Genomic DNA, 27,973 nt, shown 5'->3' with positions numbered 1-27,973 from the left:
TTTATGTACGTAAAAATACGTACCATTGGCAAACAATAGGACATTCAACACCTTTCTACATTTAAGGTACATAAAACATTCAAGAATCAAAATAAACCACTTTGCATGTACTAATTTCAAAACACACATCATATACTTGACACAATGGCACATTGTATATCTGTAAAGACAAAATAGACATAGAAAGGCTCATACTAGAGCATACAAATAACAAATGTCTGATGTCAACCTAAAAGGCTCATACTAGAGCATACAAATAACAAATCATAAATGTCTGATGTCAAGAGTCAAGACTCAAAAGTAAAAAACACTAAGCAATAACAAAGAGTCTCGACTCGACTCTCGAGACTCTACTCTCTGAATCTCAAAACTCCTCATCGGATGAGGATGATGACACTCCTGAAGAGAGCAAGTCCCCATCTGTCAGGACGTTGCCCTCTTCATCATACTCTGGCTCTGCCATCATACTCTGCTGTCCTGGATCATCATCCTCCATAGGCTGAATGAGAGGAACAGCCTCATTTGCCCGTCTCCGAGGAGTACGGACAGGAAGCTTTCCTCGCCGAATGGTCTCTCGTCGTGAAACTTCTGGATCTGCATCTCGCCCGACTAACGGGAGACTGAGAACTCGCGCACATGACCTCGTCACACGTCGATCCACACTCTCCAGCTCTCTGTGCAGCATGCGAATAATCTCCTCCTGATCGTTTCTCACAAGCTGCTGCTGCTGCTGCTCAGTCTCCTCTGCACTCCCCTCCGAGACCAACTTCAATTTTGATGGATCTGTCTGTTAAAAAACAAAATGCAATTCAGTGTTCACATTATTAACAGCGTAGAAAGTAGTAATTAGTAATTACAAATATTCGCTTGTAATATGTATAAACGCTAGCCCAAAGTTTCAACTTTCTAACCTGCTTGGGTGTCCCCAAAGCGTGGTAATCTCGCACAAGCTTCATATTTGCTCGGCAGTAGACTAATCTCTCTAGCTGTGCAGTGCTGAGTCGATTACGGATCTTCGTGTGAATTAGCGAATAAGCGCTCCAATTGCGCTCGCATCCACCAGCAGAGCAATCCTGCATGTCACATGTGATGTGTCAATGGTGACAAATTACAATGGACATTGGACATGGTCATAGACAATAGACATTGGACAATGAACCATGGTCCCAGGTCCATAACACATGTATGGAAAATGTAAAGATAGAAAACTTCACCTGTGAGAGGACACGTAAAGCGATACGAGTGAGCTTTGGAAGACCTTGTCTTCCATAACTCTGCCACCATGTAAGAGAGAACTTCGTTGCCTCCGGCCTCAACGCCACAGCTCTAGTAAAGGATGACCCTAAATTATTTTCATAGCTAGCGATCTCTGCATCAATGTCCAACTGCTCATCCTCCTCGCAAATCAAGCCAATGTACGCATCCTTGCCCTTTAGTAGACTCCTGTCATTAAAAAGAGTTGGCTTCTTGTAGAAAGGATGAAGCAATGCAGCCATCGCATGAATGGGCCGACTCATAAATGTCCATCTCTTGTCTACAATAGCCAAGATCTCTTCCCGACTATAAAAGCATTGACGCAACATTAGTTAACAGGCTGAATTTTGATTATAGTATTATACATTATAGTATTATACTAAATATTTAATAGAGTAATCATTACAGAAGCAAGTACATACCGATCAAGCGCCAATGATCTGCAGCCTCTGATGTGTGTCTTCATCTCTGAGAAGAGATGATAGACTAGGCCCATGGTGGAGCCCTCCATGTCTGTGACACGCAGCAACACATAAATTGACCGCAATGCTGCTATCATAGCCTGCACCTCCGACCAAAAGGACTCATCAAGCACCCGCCGCTGTATGTATCTAGTGGACTCCTCCTGTGCGTGATGCATCTCTCTCCACTTCGGGTCCACTACTGTCTGTAGAAGTGGATCCCTCACTGCATAGAGTCGCTGCAACACAAGATACATACATGCAAATCTGGTCTTCAAGGGCCGCACCATGTCAAGTGTACTGTGACTCCTAAAGATAGCCAATGCCTTGTGCTTTTTGCGGAAAAAAGTAGTCATTTTTGTGGCATCGGAAACAATAGGCAACACCCATGTTAACTTCCCAATGTCCTCCATCAACAAGTCAAGACAGTGAGCTGCACATGGAGTCCAAACAATGTTCTTAAACTCTGCCTCAATCATCTCACCCATAGCCTTGCAATTGGAGGTGTTGTCAGTAATAACCTGCACCACATTCTCTAGGCCAACCTCAAGTATAGCCTGCCGGATGTGCTCATAGATAAACTCACCTGTAATCCGCTCCCCAGCCTTCCCTGCATCAACAGCACGCAAGAAGTACGTGCCAAGGCAAGACAACACAAGAATATTAATGATGTGTCGCCTACGAATGTCACTCCAGCCATCTGAAATGATGGTGCACCCAAACTGCCCCCAACCTGCCTTCACTGGTACCAATGCCTTATCTATCAATGCTTTCTGCTCCTCAAGCATAGTGGTCCGCATCTTATTGTATTCCAACCCCGACCAATCCTCTGTGTATCCAACCTGGGCTATGGCTCTGACCATCCTCTGCCACTGCTCAGTCCTCAAGACATGAAAGGAGATGCACTCAATGAGAGTGCGAGCAATCTCCATCTCAGCCACTTTCTGGCGCTCCTTCACCCAAGAAACAGAGGCCACTCGAGAAGGCAAGGTAGTCTGCCTTGGTGCATGCATCTCTCCATCATCCTCCACATAGTCCTGCTGCTCATGCCTGGTACGAGCCCTCTTCCTACTGCCAGAGGGCTGCTCCTCCTGAACCTGTGAAGAACCACCCAAGTCTCCCAAGAGTGCATCATGGAGAGCATCCTGTGTCTGTTGACTACCTTTCACCTTTTTCCCTGCACCCATTGCCGGAAAATTCTCAGCAATCAACTTATCCCTAATGTCCTTTGGTACTGCCTTGCACCCTGCACAGTTATTGGTTGTGCCAATGCCTGTCAAGTGCATAACGACGCGAGAAATGGTACTGGTGAGCTGAAAGTTGCAATACTTGCATTGCCATTGTCGCGTGCCAGATCCAGCTGGCCCTGGCGTGTTGACAATGCGGATGACATTGGTGTGCTCTTGCCAATACGGGTTAGTTGGCTTAGGCATGATGGCTCTTGAGACTTTTGTCTGCACCTGCCAAGTGCGCAGCACATATGCAAAGGACTCAGGAATAACTTATAAGCGGCAAGCCAGAGGTCTTGCGTGACGCGGAGAAAGAGATAAGACTCAAGAGGGAGAGAAAGAGAGAGAGAGGAAGATGCTCAGTTTACCTACACGCACGCCAAAGTTCCAACGCTGTGCAAATGTGTTCGCCTGGTCTTTTTCGATAATTTTCTGCTCTCGCCTCTCTGTAACGCACGCTCTCTGCAATAAGTGTATACAATACAAAGCCCAATAATCAAAGGCCTAGTATGTACCCAAAGGCCACGCGGGCCCCCAATCAGACAACGCAGTGCGCACGACGATTTTCAGCCAAAAAAAACCTCATGTACGGATCGATCCGTACACGTGCGGATCCGTACAGTACGGCCGTACGGTACGGATCGGATCCGTACGTACGTATATGTCAACCATGTTGCAGATCTATTCACAAAGGCTCTACCTCGAGAAAAGTTTGAAGCTTTCCGCAAAGCTTTGGGCTTACTCTCATATAGAGAGTGATCTGCTACCTTGTACAGGTTCACACTTCCACTACAGGGGGGATTTGTAGGCATATGCTCACTTATGGTAGTGCTATGTGTGAACAGGGCTTAACCAAGGACACTTTTTCCCATGTGGTTTTTCCCCTTGGACATCAAGTGTGAAAGGACACTCGTAACATATAATATTTTGTACTTCTATATTATATGGATGTGGCACACATGCAAGGGTTGACTTGCATTTTGTGGATACCACACTTTTGGCTCTCTCTCTCTCTCATTTTCTGTGTGTGAGCTTCTCTACCCTGCACCTAACCCTAATGTGCAGGTTTGTGTGTGTGAGTGTGTGAGTCCAACACCCAACAATGTAGAGCTGATTATCTTGCAAAAGTTGCAAGACTTTCTCCACATCTTTCTCATGCTGCTCCGCAGTGGCTGAGAAGACTAGTATGTCATCAAGGAATATGAAAACACACTTCCCAATGTGGACTGCGAAAATCCTAGACATCATCTTAGTGAAGGTTGCAGGTACATTTGTAAGTCCAAAAGGCATGACTATGAACTCGTAGTGACCACGCTCTGTCCGAAAAGTTGTTTTTGGAATGTCAGCTTCAAAAATGCGGACCTGATGGTAACCACTCTTGAGGTCGATCTTAGTGAAAAACTTAGCACCGTCTAAACGCTCCAAAATGTACTCTATCCTTGGCATAGGAAACTTATTCTTGATAGTGAGTTTGTTTAATGCCCTGTAGTCTACACAAAGGCGTGTGGGACTGTCACTCCATAGGGAGGCTCATGCCTGGAACTGTGTCTTACCTATGGGACTGTCACTCCATAGGAAGACCAGGATTTACGTTTTACGTCGTGCCATTTTTGTGCCGACAGATATTTTGTACTTGTTCCATGAACGAGAGATATGTCCATGATACTATTTGCACATGCACTCATGTTTTGCATGTTTGAAACTGTTTTCGCATGACTTGTATTTTTGTGTTTGCCTGCTTGACGTGCCACTTACTGAGCGGGGATGCCTGCCAGTGAGTCGTGAAGCTTGCTCTGTCTTCTGACGAGTTTTGTTGCATGTGAACAGGTGGTAAGTGTATTGCACATGTTGGTTTAATACTTTATTCTCTAACCTTTCATTTTATAAGGTTGTATGTTCACATTCACTTAAAAGTGGGCACCCACTTAGGGGCCAAGGTGGGGAGCCACACTTAACTTGTGTGTGTGTGGGGGTGGGTGCATGGTCACCTACCCACACCACCATGGAGCTGGCCGCCCACATGCAAACATGGGGAGTCAGCCAGCTCTAATTGTTTACTCCCCTCCAACACCCATAATAAAGGCAACCACCCTTCGTGGAGGAGCAACCGGCGATCGTTTCCACCATCTATCCGGCGACCATCTCTTGCGCATGTTCTCCCAGGCTGCGCTTCTGCTCCCAGGTGGCTGCTGAACTGGCTGCGCTGCTCCTCTGCAGGCGACTGGTTGCCAACTCCACCAAGCTGCGCATGCTGCCACCCCTAGCAGACTACGCTGCTACTCTACTGGCGGCTGTGCGCCTGTTCTCCAGCCAGCTGCGTTTCTGCCCTTCGGCGGCTGCACTACAGGTTGCTGCGCAGCCTACCACACCAGCCGGCTGTGTGTCCATCACCAGCCGGCTGTGTGTTCATCTCCAACAGGCTGTGCTCTGCAGCCAGGCCGTTGTCCACCACCAGCAGCAGGCTGCGCTCCAGCTCCAGCAAGCGGCTGTTGACTGTGTGTTTCATCTCCAGCAGGCGGCTTCTCTTCAAAGTGGCGGCTACTACTCCTCTTCCTTCTCCACAAGAAGGTGGCTGTGACCTGCACAGCGGGTGGTTGTTTTCCTTTATAGGCGGGTGTGCCTCCTTTACATAGGTAGCATCTCCTTTCTTCAGGAGGTTATACTTTTCCCCAGGCAACTACTCCTCACGACATGCTGCCGCACCTTGGTGTCCCGCTCAAGTAGCTGCACACAGACACCATGGGTATTGGTCTTCCACCTGCAATCTACAAGTAAGTGAATTTCAGATTTAAGTAAAGAACTTTGTGGTAAATCTGATAAGGGATTCTCGCCACGGCAACACCCGTTCGGTGCCGGGTAGTCCAAGCTCTTGGAGAACCACGGTCCAAAGGTGCTGAGATCAGGAGAGCCAGGCGTTAGTACGGGAGCGCCTGTTTGTGCGTGGTCTTGGAACACCAGTGGGGCGCTCTCCGCAGAGTCCAGTGAAGGCACAGAACCGTAGAGACTGGACCATGCAAGTGGTCGTTCTACTTCGAACGTCGACTTCGAGCCTCTTGTTTGGTACTGTATTCATTTGTACATGGACATCATCTGGTTCTTGGAACCCATGGAGCATTGTATTTGTTAAATACTCCCAATAATATATCATATATGTGTGGGAGAAGGAAGAATTAGGGTTGGGTTAATTCATGTGTGTGGGAGACATACACAGAGAGAACAAGGGAGAGAGAGAGAGAGAGTTGTGGGGATAAGTCAACTCATCAAAGATGTGTGAGTGTGTGACTCCCCTATCACACATGTATATTGCACTAGTACACATAGTGCACTTAGTACATTAAAAGTACTAAGTGTACTATGTACTATAACTTATGGGCTTGTACACACTATAAGGGTGGGCATAGTGCCTTTACCCCAACAACCTCCCACTTAAAGGCAAAGTGCCCTTAAGTAAAGGAAAAGAAAAAATCAGCATGTACATGATAATATACAAGGCCATATCAAGGCTGAAACTGGCCTCATCCAATGCCCATCAAGTTTCTGCAATGAGCAAACCGCTCCGGAGGCAAACTCTTTGTCAACAGATCAGCCGGGTTGTCATCCGTATGAATCTTAACAAGCTGAATTTGCTTGTTCTCTATCACCTCTCTGATGAAGTGATACTTCACATCCACATGCTTCGTCTTTGCATGAAAGACAGGATTCTTTGCCAACTGGATGGCACTCTGACTGTCACAATGCAACAATGGAATATCCCCTGTATAACCCAAATCAACCACTAACCGAGATAGCCATAATGCCTCCTTGCAAGCCTCTGTGGCTGCAATATACTCGGCCTCTGTAGTAGATAAGGCAGTGCACTTCTGCATCCTGGATATCCATGACACAGCACCTCCTGTGAATGTAAACACATAACCGGTAGTAGACTTCCGGTTATCTGGATGACCGGCATAATCCGAATCCGTGTAACCATGCACTAATGCATCCTGTTTGCCAAAGCAAATGCACATATCCTGTGTGCCCTTCAGGTATCTCATGACACCTTTCACTGCTTCCCAATGCTTCTTGCCAGGGTTGGCCATGTATCTAGAAACCACTCCCACTGCAAATGCAATGTCCGGCCTAGTAGCAACCATGGCATACATGAGACTGCCACAAGCTGAAGCATACGGAACCTTGGCCATATCAGCCCTGTCTCTATCCGACTGTGGGCTGTCCATAGCACTGAGTTTCACATATGGAGGCAAAGGAGTACTAGTCTTCTTCCCCCCGTCCATATTGAACCTCTGCAAAACTTTGCCAATGTATTCCTTCTGAGACAAATACAACACATGCTGATTTCTGTCCCGAAGTATCCGCATACCCAAAATGTGATTTGCATCACCCAAATCCTTCATATCAAAGGTTTCATGCAGCCTCTTCTTCAAGGCATCCATCTCTTTACGAGATTTCCCGGCAATCAACATATCATCAACATACAAGATGAGGATCAATAGACTGCCATCCAAAGCTTTCTTGGTGTACAAGCAGTGATCTATGTCACTTCTCCTGAATTTCTGAGATTTCATGAATGTATCAAATTTATGATACCATTCCCTTGGTGCCTGTTTGAGCCCATAAAGACTCTTTTTCAGCTTGCATACAAGCTTCTCCTTTCCACTTACTGCATAACCCTCTGGCTGTTGCATATATATCTCCTCATGGAGATCACCGTGAAGAAAAGCAGTCTTCACATCCATCTGAATCAAGTCCAGATCATCATGCGCAACCAAAGCCAACACAGCTCTAAGTGTGGTCATTTTGACCACTGGAGAGAAGATCTCATCAAAGTCCACACCATATTCCTGCTTGAAGCCCTTAGCCACTAACCTGGCTTTGTATCTTGGCTTTGCATCTGGTGCAACTTTGAGCCTGTAAACCCACTTACATGGCAAAACCTTCTTGCCTGCAGGCAAATGCACCAACTTCCAAGTTCCATTTTTGTGCAGAGAATCCATCTCTGACTTCATGGCACGCTCCCAAAGAGCCTTGTCTGCCCTCTGTAAAGCTTCCTTATAACATGAGGGCTCCCCACAGTCAGTGAGCATCAAGTAGTCAACCCCTGGAACAAACCTGTCAGGGGCTCTGGAGGGTCTTGTGGACCTCCGTACCCAATGACCATCATTTGCAGGTTGCTGTCCAGCCTGCATATCACCCATTGGTGGCTCCTGTTCCATGCCATAAGGCTGAAAAATCATGCCCGGTATCTCCTCTAACTGTGGTATATCCATAGGGATATCTTCTGCCATCTCTGGCTGTCCATTTGGACCATTTTCAGCACCATTTAAGGGCTGGTTTTCCTGCTGTAATGGCTGATTTACAGCCCTTTGTTGTTGTCCATGATGTCCATCATCATCAAAGATGACTCTGCCAGGCTCCTGTTGCCTTGCAGGCTCCTTATACATGCATGTTTCATCAAAAATGACATCATTGTTGCGTATGATCTTTCTATTCACGGGATCCCAAAGTCTATACCCCATTTCACCTCTGTCACCATATCCTAGGAATATGCATTTGTGAGACTTAGGATCAAGTTTGGTGCCCATTTCCCTGCGTATGTGCACGTACGCAACGCAACCAAACACTCTCAAGTGCTTGTATGACGGAGGCTTCCCTGTCCATACTTCTTCTGGCACTTTCCCACCAAGCCTCGTGTTAGGTGACCTGTTTATAAGATGAACGGCTATCATAACAGCTTCAACCCAAAAACCATGAGGTAATGCAGCATGTGACAACATAGAACGGACCTTCTCCTGTATGGTCCTGTTCATCCTCTCTGCTGTCCCGTTTTGTGGAGGATCATAAGGAGTAGAGAGCTCCCTCTTGATGCCTTTAGCATCACAAAAGTCCTGAAACTGTTTGGACATATACTCTCCACCATTGTCGGAACGCAAAGCCTTCAGTGTTTTGCCAGTTTGATTCTCAACAAGAGCAACAAACTTCTGAAACACCGAGAATGTATCACTCTTCAAACGAAGAGGATAGACCCACACCTTGCGTGTGGCATCATCAATAAAAGACACAAAATATTTTGCCCCTCCCAAAGAAAGCTGAGGCATCTCACATACATCTATATGCACAAGCTCTAACTGAGCATCTTTCTGTCCAAGAGCTTTCTTGTGGGGGCACTGTAGTTGCATACCATATATACAATGCTCACAAAACTGAAAACTTGAAAACTTTAGAGAAGGCAAGTAACCCAAACGAGACAATTGCTCCATTCCTTTGACACTCATGTGTCCCAACCGGCTATGCCACATAGAGATTTCCGGCAGCTCGGTTGCATTTACATTAGCATGGTGACAAACACCTGCATGCATGAAGTAAAGAGTGTCCACCTTAGAGCCTCTGGCAACAACCAGTGAGCCCTTACTAATTTTCCACTTTCCACTACCAAATGTGGTAACATAATCAGCATCATCAAGCTGTCCAGTAGAAAGCAGATTCTTCTTGATCTCAGGCACATGCCTGACATCATGGAGCATAAGCTGTGAGCCATCTGAAAATACAAGCCTCACATCACCTCTGCCAAGAATCTTGCATGCATGGTTATCACCCAAATAAACCACTCCTTCATTGCCAGCAGTATACCTGACAAACAAGTCTCTGCAACCTGTGACATGAAAGGAGGCACCTGAATCAATGATCCATGAGTGCATACCATGACCACCTGTAAGAAGTGAATGGGCATCAAGTGAAGACGTAAATACGACCTCATCCTCACTGCCACCTGCATGTGACACATTGATTTCTTCAATCTTGACTCCACTTTTGCCCTTTGGCTTTACATCTTTGGCTTCATCTTTGTCTTTGTCTTTGCCTTTTCCCTTTTCTTTTTGATCATTTTTCCATTTGTAGCATTGCTTTTTAATGTGTCCCTTCTAGCCACAATAATGGCATTCCAAATCCTTTTTGGAGCGAGACTTGCTCCTTCCCCTTTCTTGGCTTTTTCCCCTTTGTTGGGATCTCCCACGTGCATTCATTGCATTGGACTTTCCAACAGAGTTGTTTTTCCTGTTCATCTCTTCTTGAAGAAGAGCACCCTCAACATCTGCATATGACAGCATAGCATGCGAATTGCTAGTGGCTGTCCTGAATGTGTCCCAACTCTCTGGCAAAGTGCATAACAGAAAAGTGGCTTTGAACTCATCGTCCATTGCCAACTTTTGATTAATGACCTGGCTGACAATACCATTAAACTCATTTAGATGGGCTGTCATAGACGGCCCTTCCTTCATCTGAAGACCTATGAGTTTCTTCAACCAATACACTTTGCTTGAGGCACTTTGTTGGGCATACAAGTCCTGCAATCTCTGCCACATTCCCCAAGCTGTCTTCTCTTCACGAATGCTGAAAGTAATGAGTCTAACACAGACAACATGATAGTAGATCTTGCCAGCTCATCCATATCTTCCCACTCTTCAGCAGTAAGAGAAGCGGGCATTACATCCCTTTCTTTGATAGGCTTGTGCTGCTTTTTCTGGAGCAACACATTGTAGCACTGGGTCTGCCAAATATCATAGTTATGTGAGCCTTCAAGCTTCTTGATGTGAAGCAATGAAGAGCTCTCACCTGTGGTTGCCATAACAATATGCAACCTGTCAATGCCTGACTCCCTGCAAAATGTGCAAACACTGCACCAAAAGCACACAAAGTGCTCACTGTTGTTCTCCCAAGCTTTATCTCCCACTGCGGAAGCACAAATGCAACTTTTCTCCCACTTTATGTGATGAAATCATCAAAATCTGGTTGCTGCAGATTTTGGACAGCACCTTAAATGTGCTCTGTTGCCCTTCCAAAGTACTGTACAGCAGTACCAAGTGCTCACCAATGATGTACCAAACCTGTACCGGCAAGTACAGCAACTGAAATTGAACCTTTTGGTCACTCAAAACAGTGTACAGCCATGCCAAAACTTGCACAAAGCTGTGCCAAATCTGTACCAGCAGGTACAATAGCAATAAATGCTCTCCTGGCTGTCCAAATGAGTGAAAATCAGACTTTTACAATCCTGTATACTGCATACAACAGTCCCGAACAGAAATTGGGCAAAAGCCCCTTGACTGCAAGCTGATTTTTGAGGATTCAAGGCATAAATGTCTTGCCTGCTGCTTTGCCAAGCTCAACAAGCATACGAACTTGAAAAGCCCCTTGATTTAAGATCAATTTTTGATCATACATGGTACATTGACGCACATGAAGGCATCCAGAGTGTTCACGATGCTTCCCCCTGGCCACATATACATCAAATACATGAAAGCCCCTTGATTTACAGGCACATTGCGTGCTTGTAAGGCATCAACACATTATCCACAGCATCAAATGCGATTGCCTGCATGCAAATCAATCCAATCGGCACAAAAGCCCCTTGATTTGCACTGCAATTTGCTGCAATTTTGCCCAAATGTGCGATTTTTCACATCATACAGCATGTATAAGTGCTTAATTGCACAATTACATCAAAAGCCCCAAATATCGACATCCAATTTCCTGCAAATTGATCCTGATTGTGACCAATGTCACCCAATTTTGCCAATTTTGCTCAAAAATTGAGCAATTGGGCACCTGTACCTGCTCAATTGATTGAATTGATAAGAAATTCCCAAAATTGAAGGCAAATACCTCTTAATTTTTTATTTTTCTTTTTGTTGCAAGAAAAAGGGGTTGATGATTTTTGCTGTTGCAGAAAATCTGATGCTGTTGCAGATTCTTGGAGGTGATCCTTGCTGCAGATTTGATGGATGCTTTAATCAAGCTGATGCGTTTGTTGCTATACGGATGACGGAGGGCTGGTGCAGTCGTGAAGAGCAGACGAGCTGCCTTGTTGAGAGAGATCATCGAGTGCAAAGAACGCGTATGAAGGCGGAGGGGTATGCGTTCTTGCTTCGACGCCAAGAGGCAGGTGCAGGTCAGCGCTGACGTGGAGCGAAGCGCCTTGGAGAAAGTGACGTATTCGCCTTCGCCTGGCCAGCGCTACACGTACTCGCTCACGTAGCCAGCTGTCGACCAAATCGCCACGCTGCCTTCGCTTGTGTTTGCCTGCTTCGCCTAGCGCTCGCTTTGCTGCCTTCGCCGTGTAGAGCTACACGTGTTTTCGCTACACGTTCAGAGAACGTGCGTGCTCTTGGGTGTCCCGCTACCACACTCGCCTGGCTGCTACACTCGAATTGGATTCAGCGCTTCAGTCTCCTACCTGCTGCTCTCAATGAACACAGTGGCCTCTGCGTTTCCTAGCATGGTGGTGGAGACTTGAAGAAAACTGCCTCTTGTAGCAACATGGGAATGCACTCTCAAATTAGAGGAATCTTGAAACCCTAAAACACAGCCTGCTCTGATACCAGTTGTGTGGGAGAAGGAAGAATTAGGGTTAGGTTAATTCATGTGTGTGGGAGACATACACAGAGAGAACAAGGGAGAGAGAGAGAGAGAGTTGTGGGGATAAGTCAACTCATCAAAGATGTGTGAGTGTGTGACTCCCCTATCACACATGTATATTGCACTAGTACACATAGTGCACTTAGTACATTAAAAGTACTAAGTGTACTATGTACTATAACTTATGGGCTTGTACACACTATAAGGGTGGGCATAGTGCCTTTACCCCAACAATATATTGAGGGGGGGGGGGGGTCGGCCCGTTCCGGTCCCAGTGCTGGTGTCCATCTATTTCATTTCATTTCATTTCAAATTTCAGTTGTTATTTAGTTGTCCATTTCAAATTGTGATTTTAAGTTGTGCTATTACGCGTGTGGGTGTCCAACGCCCACTTGACAGGATCGGTTTCATTGGTATCAGAGCACGGTTGTTTCCCTCTTCCTAGTGGGGAAACGAACCTGTGTATTGGACACCCCGCTTCTAGCACACTTAACACAATGGACAGCCAAGGCAACCCTTTGGAAGTGCCTAATTCGAGAGGCCCATCAAGTGCCTCGCGTGGTTCTGATGCTCTACGAGGAAGGCACAAGCCCCTTGAAAGGGTTAATGATAGTGAATCAAAGGGTCAACTGTCTCAAGGAAAGACAGTCATGCTAGAAGAAGAGCCTGATGCAATGAGAGCTGAATTGGAGCATATGAGAAAGCTTCTGCAGGCACAAGAGCAAGAGCTAAAATTTTTGCATGAAGATCCCCATGTGCAAAGTGCCATTGAAGCAAGGAAAGCCGATGCAATGGTTGATGTGACTTTTGAGTCCATGGCACGGGAAGTGGGCAAGAAGCTGTCACATGCACTCTGCACTCAGTGCATGGTGACAAGATGGCTCATCATCAGAAGTGCAGCAGTTGTACAGTTTTAGAACCCAGTAGGATGATATTTGTCGTACGCCGTGACCCCATTGTACATCCTCAGTCCAGGATAAGTCAGGCACGAGCTACGTAGGTCATTCCTCAGCCTTAGTGGGTCAATCAGTCAGTCAAGTCCCTTAACCCACTTGGAGAGAATCATTCATGCATGTAGAGTCAGTAGAAGCCTTAGGGTTTGCATCAGAAATCATTCTGCATCCTGCATAATATGCATTCATATGCCTGTGCATCATTTAGAACATCCCCGAAGCCTTAGGGAATTTACTGGGATTTATCTGGTATTTTTCCCATATTTAATAGTATTTATTTAGCATTATTTGCATTATTGGGCATTTATAAATATAAACTTTATTAAATGACCAACCTCCAGTTAGTATAAATAGGCTTGCATAGAGTCTATTTTCTCATTCAGTCTTCATTGTGCTAAGAGCTCTTCTCCTCAGCCCCAGGAGTATCCTTGCCTTCAGCCCTAGACCAATCCAGCCCTTGGAGCTCATAAGCTTGCTTCTCCAGCCCCTTGAGAACCCCTTGCTTCAGTCAGCCCTAGGCGCCTGCTATCAGCCTCAAATCAGCCTTGATTCAGTCCTCTACAGTCTCTAATTCAGCATACTGTCAAGCCTCAGTTCAACGCCAGCAATCAGCCTGCAGCCAGCCTGCGTTTTCTGTCCTGCAGCAGTACCTTCATGCGTTTCAGTCCAGCAGCATCAGTACCCTGCAGTTTCTGTCCAGCAGCCCCAAAACCTCTGCATTTCAGTCCATCAGCAGCCCTACAGGTCTGCGTTTCTGTCCACAGCAGTTTCCAGCCCTGAATCAACAGTCTACAGCAGTTTCCAGCCCTGAATCTGCAGTTTGCATCAGTATCCAGCCTTCTGTGCATCATCCATGCATGCAGCAGTCATCTGGTGAAGGTAACACAGCATTCATAAGTGTTTTCAGCATTCTAACATAGTGTAGAACAATCCACCTTCTTCTTTTCTCAGCCTCAGGTGTGCAGCCCTTCCTCATGCCCTTGGGAAGAGTTCATAGGCTCGAGATCAAGTCATCGAGATGTTTCTACAGCAATGTACAGATCAGCCACTCTCCAATCCTCCGAGATCTTGCGTTTGGCTTATCTACAGTCCACAGTCATTCTCTCTAAAGAAATAAAGCAAATACTATCTCGTTATCGGGATAGGGGGCCCTTCAGTGGGTAATTCGGGACCCAATCTGGTGTACAGTTCTCATATATCTCTCTCTCATCTCTTTAAAGTTTGAAGTATTGAAATGGATTGCTAAACTCACGAAACTCAGGATACAGAAGACGGTGTGAGCATTTGTGTGACAAGATCTTCCAATACAAAGACTTCCGTTGCATATCACATTGGTATCAGATTCAGATTGTCCACACACACCGTATCCTAGCGTGGGGGCATCCTTGGATGGTTAGATTGCGTTCCGGCATGACCACCGACTTCAGCATCATGTCTACAAGAGAGAGTACTCATCAGCCGGAAGACGTCTCCCCCGAAGGAGACCTCGTTCTTCCGCCTATAGCAGACACCATAGCTCTTCTTAGAGCTCAGAACCAGCTGCTCATGGAGCGTCTCCAACTCTTGGAGGCAGCAGCAGCACGTCCTTCTACACCTCCAACAGCACCCGACTACATCTCCCTCTTCTTTCAGATGGAACAACAAAGGAGAGAGGACGAGGCCCGAAGGAGAAGAGAAAAAGAAGAAAGACGAGACTATGAGGAAGCCCAACGCAGGATCGACGAAGACCGGCGTCAGGCTGAACTCGCCGCTCGGGAACACCAACGTGAGCTTGATCCTCGAGAACGTATGTTACTCGAACACCAACGGGAAAAGGAGGCCATACACTTGAGGTATTAGCAGCTCTCCTCAGTCTCCCCAGTCATAGGTGTCACCAGCCAGCATCCCGCAGCAGCATCAACCACCATCATTCGCAGTCAACCAAATTTCAGTAAGTATGATGGTAAGTGTGATCATTCATCAGTTAATCAATTTGTTCATCAGTTTAATGCTCATTTTCCATTAGCTAGGATCACAGACCCACAAGACAAAGTCCACTTAGCGGCTCCCCATCTCACTGGTGAGGCAGTCACTTGGTGGCAGCATTGGTCTAGTATTCATACAGACCAGGCCACAGGTGTCACAGCCTTTGACTGGGACATCTTTGTCCATGACCTGAAGACCAGATTTCTCCCGCCCCAGTACATGACCGGTCTGAAAGACGAGTTCTATGAACTCAGACAGAACGGATCCCCAGTGCTTCAGTTTTCCGGTAAGGTTATTACTTTAGCACAGCAGTTAGGGTTATCTGAGCAGGCTAAGATGGAGCAATTCATTCGTGGATTGGACTCTACCATTCGGTTCACAGTTCGTAACTTTGAACCAAGTACATATGACCGGGCTCTGACTCTCGCTCAGAATGAAGAAATGAAGCTGAACGGAGGCAAGCCCAAGCAGTCATCTCAGTCCAGTACCAAACCCCAACAGGGGAAGGGTAATTCGTCTTCTAAAGACACTAAGAGAGACAACAGTCCTAGCTCTAGTTCAGGGGGTAAGGAATCCAAGCCTAAGAAGACCCCTGAGGAAAAGGCTCAAGCAGGCATCACTGGAGGCTATCTTCCTCCCGAGGAGCAAAGACAGTATAAGTCAGAAAATAGATGTTTTTTCTGTCATACCATTGGGCATGGTAAGAAAGATTGTCCAAAAAGACAAGCGGAGCAAGCCTCCAAAGAGCCTTCTGCCACAGTTGCCACAGTATCCCCCGCTCCTCCAGACCTGCCTGCTACCACCAATGCGGTTCAGATCTTACCTTCTATGCATTCAATGCCATCCGTGGTACTTGATGCTCAGCAGGAGGGTGAGGCAACAACCACACAGAAAAGCCTGATCCGAGCTTATGGCTCTGCCAAGGGCCAACAGTTCATAATTCTTTTTGACATGGGCAGTTCTGAGGACGCCATCTCTCCCCAATTGGCTACCAACATGAGCTGTACCTTAGTGCCCTATCATTTGGAGGTAGACGGGTTTACACCTGGTCTCCGCACCCACATCTCTCAGAAGGCACAACAATTTTCTTTTCAAGTTCAAAAGGCCTCATTCCAGCGAGATTTCATTGTCTCTCCTCTTTTGGGATGTGACATGATCTTAGGAATCCAGTGGTTTCGTCAGTATGAACCTATTCCCAATTGGGGACAGGACACCTTTATTATCTCTAAAGGTTTTCCTGAGCCTGTCATGATTCGGAGGGATAGGAGCATTCTTGGCGTTCCTATGATTTCTCATCTCCAGGCCCGACGAGCTATGTGCAAGGGAGCAGAAGGAGCATTAATTTATGCTCAGACAGCTTCTATCTCATCAATAACCGCTGTCTCATCATCTTCAGTCCCTCAGTTGGCAGATCTCCTTTCTCATTCAGACATTTTTAAGGATGATCTCCTACCCAGTATCCCACAGTTATTAGCAGAACCTCCTAGCAAGTTTCCCTCTTGTCTTTCCAAGACTTTCAAGGGCAAGTTAGAACAGCAGTCAGTTCTCAAACATTTGAAACATGTTCCTTATGGACACATTTTCACCACAGACCACCAAGCACTTAAGTGGCTCCCGACGATGCCAAGTGCCCAGTGGAGTGCTCAGCACACTAGACAGGGTCAGCTCTTCCACCAGGTTGGAGGAATGATCAAGTACATCCCTGGTCAACATAACCCAGTAGCAGATGTTCTTAGTAGAAAGACCAGCATCCCGACCAGTCAGGAGTCTACCATTCTCAACATCTCTGGAAAGAACTTAGAAGATCAGTATGTCGATTCCGCAGAGTTTGGTACTCAACCAGTTTGGCCCTCAATTTTGAGCCTGGCCATCATTCAGTTCACAGACACGCATGTAAGTTTAGACGGGATATCCACTTCAAGGAAGGGGATTGGGTCTCTCAGTGCATCATGAAACAGAGATTGAAACAAGTGGGCAAACGTTGTCCCAAGCTTTCATTCTGTAGTTTTGGCCCTTTTCCAATAGTTAAGAAGATAAGTGATGTCTCAATGAAGTTAAAGTTGCCTGCCAGTTGAACAATGCATGATGTTTTCCATGTTTCTTGGCTAAAACCATATGTTGGTCCAGAAGTGTTTGATGTTTCAGATGAACAACAACCAGACGTGGTAGACGAGGCAGAAGTGATTGAGCCTGCGCAGATCCTTCTTCATCGATGGAAGCATGGTTCCGGTCGACGGATTCGTCAGTTCTATACGAAATTCCGAGATCGAGGCACCCACGAAGCCGTATGGCTCGACGAGGAGTTCTTCCAGGAGTACCCCCAGTTATTGGCGGACTACTTGGAAGCCATGAACCTGCCGCCAAGCTAATATCAGGAGGGAATGTCACATGCACTCTGCACTCAGTGCATGGTGACAAGATGGCTCATCATCAGAAGTGAGCATAGAATCTGTCCTTAAACTCCTTCCAGGTACAAATAGGGTCCTTGGTGATCTTTTCAATGACCAATGAGCAGTGGTCCCCTTCAAAAACATGCTAGCATGGCGTACTTTAGACTTCTCAGTGAAGTCCTCATCGCTAAAAGCAATGTCAAACTGTGCCACAAATGCTAACACTTTGGAAGCATCATGCTCTCCATGAAAAACATCAAACTTAACAGACTTGTCACCTGCTTTAAATTCCTTGAGCTTTCTGGCATGAGGCTCATGGTCCTCTCTTTTTCTTTTCCCTTTATTCAACGGGGCAGCCCTATCTGCATGGGCTTCATGGGCCATCATGGAAGTTTCATGAAGCACCATGGCATGTGCTCCACGAACTTGAGAATCGGATGCATGTGACTTTCCTGCATAAGGCAATGTCTCTCCATGAGACAACTCAGAAGGCAAAGCTCTTCTAGTGGCAGACCTACCATGTAGGTTTGCATGTAGAGATGGGGCCAGCCCATAGGGCTACCCCAGTGCGAAGAGTTGCACCCTTAGTGTGGGCATGGGGGAGGTGTAGAACCACCCCCAAGGGGCCAGGAGGGCCCAAGCTGTGCCCACCAGCCATGGCATGGGCTGGAAGGGCTGTCGGCCAGCTTTAATGCTGCTGGACAGGCAGCCGACAGGGTTAGAAACCCTACCCAGCAGGTCGGCCAGGTGTAGGGGCAGTCCCACACCCATGCGCAGATGTGCCCAGCAGCCTGGTACTGTCCCACACAGGCATGCGCAGAGTGGCCAGCTTATTATATAGTGTGAAAGCACTTTATTGAAAAAGACCTAGTCGTGGGGCTTTATGAAGCTGGCCGACTGGATGATAAAGGGAGTATAAATACTCCAGCCAATAATCAATGAAGTCATCTCATAATTCACCAAGTGCTCCAAGCAAACAAGGGCCAAGACAGCCAAGAAGTTGCTAACGCAAAGGGGTGAAGGACTGAAGGTCAAGGGCAGGATTTTCCAGCCAAGAAAAGGTCAAGTTTCTGTATTTGTTTTCAGATTTACATCATTCTAATAAAGCAAATACACCATCCGTGGGGTGGGGGCCCTACAGAGGGTAATTGGGACCCAATACTGTGTCCTCTCCATCTCCCCTTTCTCTCTCTATTTTCTGCACATCTCCTTTCAGTTTGTGCGTTAATTCCATCGCGAAAAGAGTGCTGATTTCTGAGTTTTGAAGTACCGATCCTTCTCCGAAGCTTCTGCACATTACAGTGGTATCAGAGCCTACTTCAAGGACAAAGATTCAGCAAAGAAAACCAGAAAATTTTTTCGCTCGTGTGGTTGGTTTTTAGACACCGGTGGACTACCCCTTTCGGAGTGACTCCTGTCCCTCGAAGGGCGGTTGGTTTTTAGCCTCCGGAAACCTCCGGAAGTCTCCCACACAGATAGTGGATGGTCAGATTGCGTTCCGGAAAGGAATTGCATTTTCCCGCTATGGCGAGTTTCGGCGACGAGAGAGAACCAGAACCATGGGACCAGAGTGCACCAGGCAACCCAGCTAGGGCACCCGGCTTGAGTGTCACAGACATGTTCCGGCAGATGATGCGGGCAATCGCAGACCAGACAACCAAGTTGGATGAGCAGAAGGCGAGGATTTTGGCTCGGGAGGAGCGTTCTCGCTCTCCAGCGTCGCGTTTTCCATCTCCTCCTCGCGTTTTCCATCTCCTCCTCCCTCTCCTTCCGTATCCCAGATACCAGATCCTCGTCACACGACGCCATGCGACGAGTGGAACACGAGCGTTACCTCAGAGCTTTGGACGCCAGATTGACACCGGCGGCGCCCTCGAATCATTTTCCCGAGAAAATGAATTTCAGTAAGTATAATGGTAAACTCGATCCCACTACTCTTTATTCATGGTTACATCAATTTGAAGCTTACTTTGCCGCAGTTAGGAAAACAGATATTGACAAAGTGATCTTAGCTAGTTGGTAGGCCATTCCTTGGTGGACTCAGTGGGCTCATGCCCACACCAGAGCAGGTATGGCAGCTTATGTGTGGGACGAGTTCGTCCGCGACCTTAAGCAGCGGTTTCTACCGCCCCACTACCTTGAGTGACTCGAAGACGAGTTCAGGGGAGCGCGTCAGAACGCGCAACCAGTCCTTCAGTTTGCCAATAAAATTTTGACCTTGTGTCTGCAATTAGGCTTATCTGATACGGACAAGAAAGGGCAGTTTTTGTATGGCCTGGACACGCAAATCCAATGGGAGGTGCGTATGTTTAGGCAAGCCACCTTTGAGGACGCACTCTCGCTTGCGCAGAGTGCAGAAATGAAACACAATGGTGGCAAGCCCCCGACTTCCCAGCCGGCTACTCCCAAGGCTAACGCCTCGGGGGGCAAAAGCCAGAACCAGACGGGGTCTTCCCCAGGACAGAGCCCGGGAGCCTCTGGCTCCAAGAACTCGAACAATGCGTCTAAGCTTACTCCAGACCAGAAAGCGGAGGCAGGCAAGACAGGTGGCAAGTTGAGTGCTGAGGAGCTTGCTCAGTACAGGAAGGAGGGTAGATGTTTCTTTTGTCACACAAAAGGACATACTTCTCAGGATTGTCAAAAGAAGCCTCCAAAGGCTGCCGCCGCCTCCACAGCTTCCGTGGTGAGCACAGCTCCCACACAGACCCCAGCGGCTACCCCTAGTTCTTCAACCCCCGGTGCTTCAGTTGGAGCAATTATTAGCCAGGAGCTCGAAGATAAGTAGAAGGGCGCCCATGACCAGGAGTATGAGCGCAACGAATTGCTCAAGTCCTTTGGCTACATAGGTGGCCAGAGGGTCGTTGTCTTGTTTGACAGCGGCAGCACGGAGGATGTGGTCACGGAACAGGCCGCTAGGCGTGCCCGTTTCAAGCCGACTCCGAAGGACAAACAAGTTGAGGGTTTTAGCACAGGTATGACAACGAGCGTTAAGTATGAAGCTCTAGGTGCTAAGTTAGTGATTCAAGACAGAGAGTTTGTGCGTGACTTTATGGTTGCCCCTCTTGTAGGAGCAGACATAATTTTGGGTATCCAGTGGTTTCACAAGTTTCTTCCTGATGTCAAGTGGGACAAGCACACGTTCCAGATCGATCGGAATGTGTCAAACACCCCGGTGACCATTAAGTGTGAGCCAGGTATTCCAAACTTTCCGCTCATAAGCCACTTGCAGGCTAAGCGAGCAGTCAAGAAAGGCGCACAGTGTGCGATGATTTACATCCAGACAGCCCAGACGGTGGCCAGTGCTTCCGAGAAGTACTCGGTTCTCCATGAAAAGTTCCAGAAGATTTTTCTTCGGGACAGTCTCCCTCCCCAGCTCCCCCCGTCCAGACCGGAGGATCACAAGATTGACCTCCTCCCACGCTCGGAACCCCCGAGCAAGTTTCTGTATCGCCTTTCTAAGGCAATGGAATCGGAGTTGGACCGCCAACTCCAAGAATTCTTGCAAGCTGGCTTCATCCGCCCCAGCGTGTCGCCATTTGCAGCACCGATCTTGTTTGTCAAGAAGAAAGATGGGTCTTCTCGGTTGTGTGTCGATTATCGTGCACTCAACAAGCTGACTATCAAGAGCAGATTCCCGATGCCTCGAATTGACTATATTCTCGAGAGGCTGAATGGAGCTAAGGTGTTCTCCATACTAGATTTAAAGAGTGGGTACCACCAGGTACGGATTGTAGAGGGGGATATCCCCAAGACAGCCTTCCGTACAGAACGGGCCCACTATGAATTTGTGGTTATGCCATTTGGATTGACGAACGCCCCAGCTACATTTAACCGCATGATGATGCGTATTTTCCGGGTGTTGATTGGAGAGTGTGTGTTCATATTTCTAGACGACATACTCATATTTTCAGCTACAATTGAGCAGCATGACATTGATGTGGAGAAAGTCCTTAGGTTGCTGGAAAGCAACGAGCTCTATGTCAATGAAAAGAAGTCAGAATTTTATGTGTTCCAGGTACATTACTTGGGATATATAATTAGTGCTGAAGGCATTCGACTTGATCCGGCTAAAGTGGCCGAGATTGTTCGGGACCCAAATATCTGCGATTCAGACCACTAGACTTGACCTTGTTGGTACAGGACTAGAAGACATGAAGCACACGTACGCGGATTCCGAGGAATTAGTGGGAACAGGCATTGGATGCCACAGGACCATGCCATTTTCTGATACGCGATGGTTGGCTTTTCTACAAAGGCCGACTATGTGTCATGAAATCATTCCGGGCAGTTCTTCTCCATGATGCCCATGACGCCATTACAGGTGGTCATAGGGGCATGAATTCGACTCTGGAGAAATTAGAACGGCAATACTATTGGCCAAAGATGAGGCGTGATGTGTTTACATATGTACAACGCTATGACATTTGTCAAAAGGTGAAAGCTCCTCGTGGAAAGAAGATAGGGTTGTTACAGCCTTTGCCAATTCCTGAGGGTCCTTTCCAGGACATTTCAATGGACTTTGTCACAAATCTGCCTCCCAGTCCGAGTAAGCGTAATACGCAGTGTTTAACTATTGTTGATAGGTTCAGCAAATTTGTTATGCTTATTCCTTGCAGGACCAATGTGACCGCCGAGGATGTTGCCCAGCTATTCATTCGGCATTGGTACCCGATTGGCGGGATTCCTAGGACCATAGTGTCAAACCGAGATGCCAAGTTTACCAGTCATTTTTGGAGGGCATTGTTTGATAATTTTGGTACTAAGTTGAATTTTTCCAGTGCATTCCACCCACAGACAGATGGCCAGACAGAGATATACAACCAGTTGGCCTTTGATGTGCTGAAGTGTTATGTCCACGATCAGCAAGGTAAGTGGGAATCGTTTTTGCCTTTAGTTCAAGCTGTTTTGAATGACTCTTTTTCTTCAGCTATTGGCAGGACTCCATATGAGGCAGCGTTTGGAAGGCCTTTCCAGTCGTCGTTAACCAGGACTTCGTCTTCAGTACCGGAGGCGAACAGAGTGACGAAGTCTTACCAGGAGATCCTAGAGTCCGTTAAAGACAGATTGGCTAAAGCGCAAGAGGCCTACACTCGACAGGCCAATAAAGACCGAAGGGACATGAAGTTTTCGGAAGGGGATTGGGTGTGTATCTTCGGATTATGAAGCAAAGATTGAAGCAAGTGGGCAAGCGATGCCCAAAGTTGTCTTTCAGGAGCTTCGGACCATTTCCCATCCGGAAAAAGATTAATGAGGTGTCTATGCAGTTAAAGCTACCTCCGAGTTGGACTATGCACGATGTATTTCATGTCAGTTGGTTAAAGCCATATGCAGGTCCACCCCTTCAGAGGTCAAAGACGAAGCGGAACCAGACATTATTGATGAAGCAGAGGTAATGGTTCCAGAACAGATCCTTCTGCACCGTTTCAAACATGGCTCAGGCCGAAGACTACGATAGTTTCTCACGAAGTTTCAGGACCGAGAAACTCATGAAGCGGTATGGCTCGACAAAGAATTTTTCGAAGACTATCCGGCATTATTGACGGATTATTTGGAGGCTATGCAGCTTCCGTCAAGTTAAGCAGAAGGGGATGTCACGTGCATCCCGCACTTGGATGCCACGTAGACATTTCTGTACAGAAGGTGCAGGACCTGGGATGGTGAACTGGTTCCATGTGAGCCCAGTCCGGGACGAGTCAGCCAGGGATCCATCTCAGTCGTCCGAGGTCAGGTGTGCATTGTCCTGCACATGAGTCCAAGGTCAGGTGTGCACTGTCCTGCACATGAAACAATGCCAGTCCGCGCTGTGAGTCTCCCTCTGGAATGATGTCAGATGTTCTGTGTATCTAGTTTGCAACTGGATGCCAGACCTCTGTGGGCATGTAGGTTTGCATGTAGAGATGGGGCCAGCCCATAGGGCTACCCCAGTGCGAAGAGTTGCACCCTTAGTGTGGGCATGGGGGAGGTGTAGAACCACCCCCAAGGGGCCAGGAGGGCCCAAGCTGTGCCCACCAGCCATGGCATGGGCTGGAAGGGCTGTCGGCCAGCTTTAATGCTGCTGGACAGGCAGCCGACAGGGTTAGAAACCCTACCCAGCAGGTCGGCCAGGTGTAGGGGCAGTCCCACACCCATGCGCAGATGTGCCCAGCAGCCTGGTACTGTCCCACACAGGCATGCGCAGAGTGGCCAGCTTATTATATAGTGTGAAAGCACTTTATTGAAAAAGACCTAGTCGTGGGGCTTTATGAAGCTGGCGACTGGATGATAAAGGGAGTATAAATACTCCAGCCAATAATCAATGAAGTAATCTCATAATTCACCAAGTGCTCCAAGCAAACAAGGGCCAGGACAACCAAGAAGTTGCTAACGCAAAGGGGTGAAGGACTGAAGGTCAAGGGCAGGATTTTCCAGCCAAGAAAAGGTCAAGTTTCTGTATTTGTTTTCAGATTTACATCATTCTAATAAAGCAAATACACCATCCGTTGGTGGGGGCCCTACAGAGGGTAATTGGGACCCAATACTGTGTCCTCTCCATCTCCCCTTTCTCTCTCTATTTTTTGCACATCTCCTTTCAGTTTGTGCGTTAATTCCGTCGCGAAAAGAGTGCTGATTTCTGAGTTTTGAAGTATCGATCCTTCTCCGAAGCTTCCGCATATTACAGGAAACAACCGTGCTCTGATACCAATGAAACCGATCCCGTCAAGTGGGAATAGACTCCGTTGGACACCCACACGCGTAATAGCACAACTTAATATCACAATTTGAAATGGACAACTTAATAACAACTGAAAATTGAAATGAAATGAAATGTTGATAGATGGACACCAGCACTAGGGCCGGAACGGGCCGACCCCCCCCCTCAATATATGATATATTATTGGGAGTATTTAACAAATACAATGCTCCATGGGTTCAATGAACCAGATGATGTCCATGTACAAATGAATACAGTACCAAACAAGAGGCTCGAAGTAGATGTTCGAAGGAGAGCGACCACTTGAGTGGTCCAGTCTCTACGGTCCTGTGCCTTCACTGGACTCCGCGGAGAGCACCCCCATAGGAGTGACAGTCCCATAGGTAAAACACAGTTCCAGGCACGAGCCTCCCTATGGAGTGACAGTCCCATGAGCAAGACATGGCACAAATACTGGCTCTTCCATGGCGTGACAATCCCATGGATAGAACACACTCCAGGTCATACACGGGTGGCACCAGTCTGGCTCCCGTCCATATACGACACCATCCTACTAACACACGGGTGGCACTAGTCTGGCTCCCGTCCATGTTAAGCAAAATTACTGGCCTCTTCACATGAGACACCGGCCTGGCCTCAAGTGAACGAGACACAAAACTAGAGATGGACCAAATGGTCGGCCAATTGGTGACATACACAGAGTAAAACATGATCAATGAATGCTAAACATGTTTAAACATAATCACAGTGCTTAAGAAAAGAGGTAAAATATTCAGTCCTATAACAGCACTTGAGAGAGTAGTGTCGAGCACAACATACCGTGTGTAGTGTTCTCTTGTCCTACGTGCTCTCTTGAAGATTGTTTCTACCATATCTGGGTGGAACAATAGAGAGCAGATGAAAGGGAGCATGGGCACTTGAGAGGGTAGTGTGAGTTGGTGGCTGAAATGCCTACAAACTATTGGTGGCCGAAATGCCTATAAACTATATGTAGCAAAAATGCTTATGGAACACCAAGCTATCTATGCCTACGAGTGATTGTTTTATCTTGTTACTTGAGCCCACCTCTCATCCAAGGTGTGTGGTCAGAGTACCAACACGGAGTGCAAGTGGTAAAGTGGACATGACACCTGGTTGGCACGGGACTTATTTTGTCTCGCCCATTTACTTGGGACATGGATTATGATATCTGGACTTATGGGACTGTTTTGTCTCGCCCATTTATTGGGGACATGGATTTATTTATTTTTATGCCATATTAGAATCACTCTCTCCCCATACAGAGGCCAAGAGGTTCATTGTTCATCTCACCATACATGTGGATTCATGTTGAGATTGTGAGAGGGAAATTCAATGAACACTAATACACGTGAATTCGTGTTGCGATTGTGGAGTGAGTGTTTCATTGTTTCCACACCATGCTTGTTGATCACAGTTGGGATTGTATGGGAGAACATGGGAACTGTTAGGATTGGGAGAACTATGGAGAACCAGCTTTTCTGTCACCATCGTTTGTGCTCTTGAATGGCACCAGTTTGTGTGCATAGCACATGTTTCTGTGCGAGGCACTAGTTTCTTGTGCATGGCACTTATTTAAGTGTCTTAGCACTTGGTTGGTGATTTTCTTTGGCATATGATTCTCTCATTGATATTGGTGATTGAGACACAATTGGCTCTTGTGCATATGTCTAGCATATCTTCCACGGAATTCTCACCCATTTATTTTGGAACATGATTTTAATATTACTATTATGGACACTTATTTAGTCTCACCCATTTCTTTGGAACATGGATTCTTCAGTTATATTGGATTTTTGAGACTGTCTCATCTCGCCCACTCGATGGGACATGATTATATCTTGAATATATGACTTGAAGCTTAAAGTTGCGGACAACTTTTAAGAAGCTGGGGAGGATGTCACTAGCCTAGACATTTCCCAGTATGAAAGGGGTCTGGTAGACTCCAGGATGTCTAAATATTTAGAAAGTACAAGCTTTGGGAATGGGGGATTATCCTAGAATACAGAGGACCACACTCCTAAAATTTAGGAGAGTTGCTATTTTTGGCCCAACTCCGATGGAAATTCTGTTCGCGTCATTACGTCTGGAATTAAGTAGATACCAAGAGTTGGCAAAGTGCCTATGACAGAATGTCTACTAGTTGGGATATTTTTAGAGGTAAAGATTATGGGAAAACCCATCTCTTAGATTGGGACATGTGGCAAGAAAGTGGATCAAAGTGAGACAAGTGGCCTCACACTTGTCACTCCAGCTATTGTGTGGCTCTCCACTTGTCATTGTAGCCTTCTCTTGCCATTTTAGCTGATGGGAGCCCCAAATCTATAAATTGGAGCCCTCTCTCTTCATTAATGGAGGCTCTCTTGCTGCACACTAGCCTCTACCACCGTTACATGCTGCCCTCATGATGGCTACTCTCTTTCTCTCTCTCTTGAAGGCTGCCCATGAAGAATACCGACTGTTGGGGACTATTTTGGAGGCTCCCATCGTGAAGAAATACTTAAGGCAAGGGTATTTAATCATTTTATTATGATTTCTAACCATTGTACTTGTTGTACCACTCCTTGTACTTTCTGTACCTACTGTACCAACCCTTGTACTAGCTGTACCAGCCCTTGTACCTATTATACTAGCCACTGTATCGGCTATACCAGACATTGTACTTGCTATACCAACCATTGTACTGGCTGTACAAGCCATTGTACATGCTATAGCAACTTTTGTACCTGTTGTACCAGCCACTGTACCTGCTATACCAGCCACTGTACCTATTGTACCAACCATTGTACTTGTTGTACTGGCTGAATGGAGAGTTGTACTTGTTGTACCAGCTCTTTTGCATGAAGACCCATGGTTTTTGGGGAAGAATCAGTACCCACACGGAGGTATATGGATTATATTGTTGGCTCAGCATTTCTACAGCCTGTGTTCCGACTTGGTAGCCTCGTGTTGGGCTGTGTTATGGCATTTGTATATGGATTATCCGGCATCTCCCGTGGGGAAAGTAAGGCTCTCAAATCTAGTACATCATATTATTCTCCTTGGGTAATAAAATACTCCAAGGGGGGGGTCGGCCCATTCCGGCCTCTATGCGGTGTCACATGTGCAAGCTCCATTTTCAGGATTTGTGGATGTTTTGTCCAGCTTTTATGTTTTATGCAAAGTGATGATGGATATGTGTTAAGGCTGTGGCCATGTTTGAATGTTTTAATATGCATTAATGGTATCAACAAGTGTGCCAAAGGCCCTAGTCCCCCGGGCACCCGCCGCGAGTTACAGGCCCCATAATCAGAACAAATCCCCTTTTTAGCCCCTTTGGATTTCCACAAGGTCAGTCCCTGGCCAAGCCTTAGGCACCTGGCCAGGGCTGCTTCCAAGCTGCATATCTGCTACAGAAGTCCTCCAACGTAACCCATTCCCACACATACTTCTCCCTTGCAGCTTTCTGCCCATTCATTGCTGTCCAAACCTGATCATATGTTCCAGGTCAGCTCATTCTTTAAGGCAATGCCTCCGGACACTTTCTCCCATCACACGCATGCATCCTAATCCACCTATGTGCACCCCTAGATCTTACTGTCGCTCAGGATTTTTTCCTTTT

General features: G+C 46.9%; 2 protein-coding genes across 2 annotated transcripts in view; both read right to left on the bottom strand.

Annotated features, from left to right (window-relative positions):
- Nucleotides 1–27,973, bottom strand: part of DDB2 (damaged DNA binding 2) — a 47,492-nt gene that overhangs the window by 17,973 nt on the left and 1,546 nt on the right. The gene's annotated exons all lie outside the window — the stretch shown is intronic.
- Nucleotides 207–27,829, bottom strand: LOC147615337 (uncharacterized). Its single transcript, XM_086778870.1, has 7 exons — nt 27,730–27,829; nt 13,959–14,062; nt 3,317–3,406; nt 1,677–3,175; nt 1,215–1,560; nt 912–1,073; nt 207–787 (listed from the first exon to the last, which is right to left on the bottom strand). The coding sequence occupies exons 1-7, from the start codon at nt 27,827–27,829 to the stop codon at nt 365–367; spliced, it is 2,724 nt and encodes a 907-aa protein (XP_086634996.1). The 3' UTR covers nt 207–364.

This window comes from Cibotium barometz, chromosome 40 (genome assembly GCF_041138505.1).
Source record: "Cibotium barometz isolate CiBa-2024 chromosome 40, ASM4113850v1, whole genome shotgun sequence".
Lineage (NCBI taxonomy): Eukaryota > Viridiplantae > Streptophyta > Polypodiopsida > Cyatheales > Cibotiaceae > Cibotium > Cibotium barometz.
The sequence above is the reverse complement of the archived record's forward strand: the minus strand, read 5'-3'. Positions and strand labels throughout refer to the sequence as shown.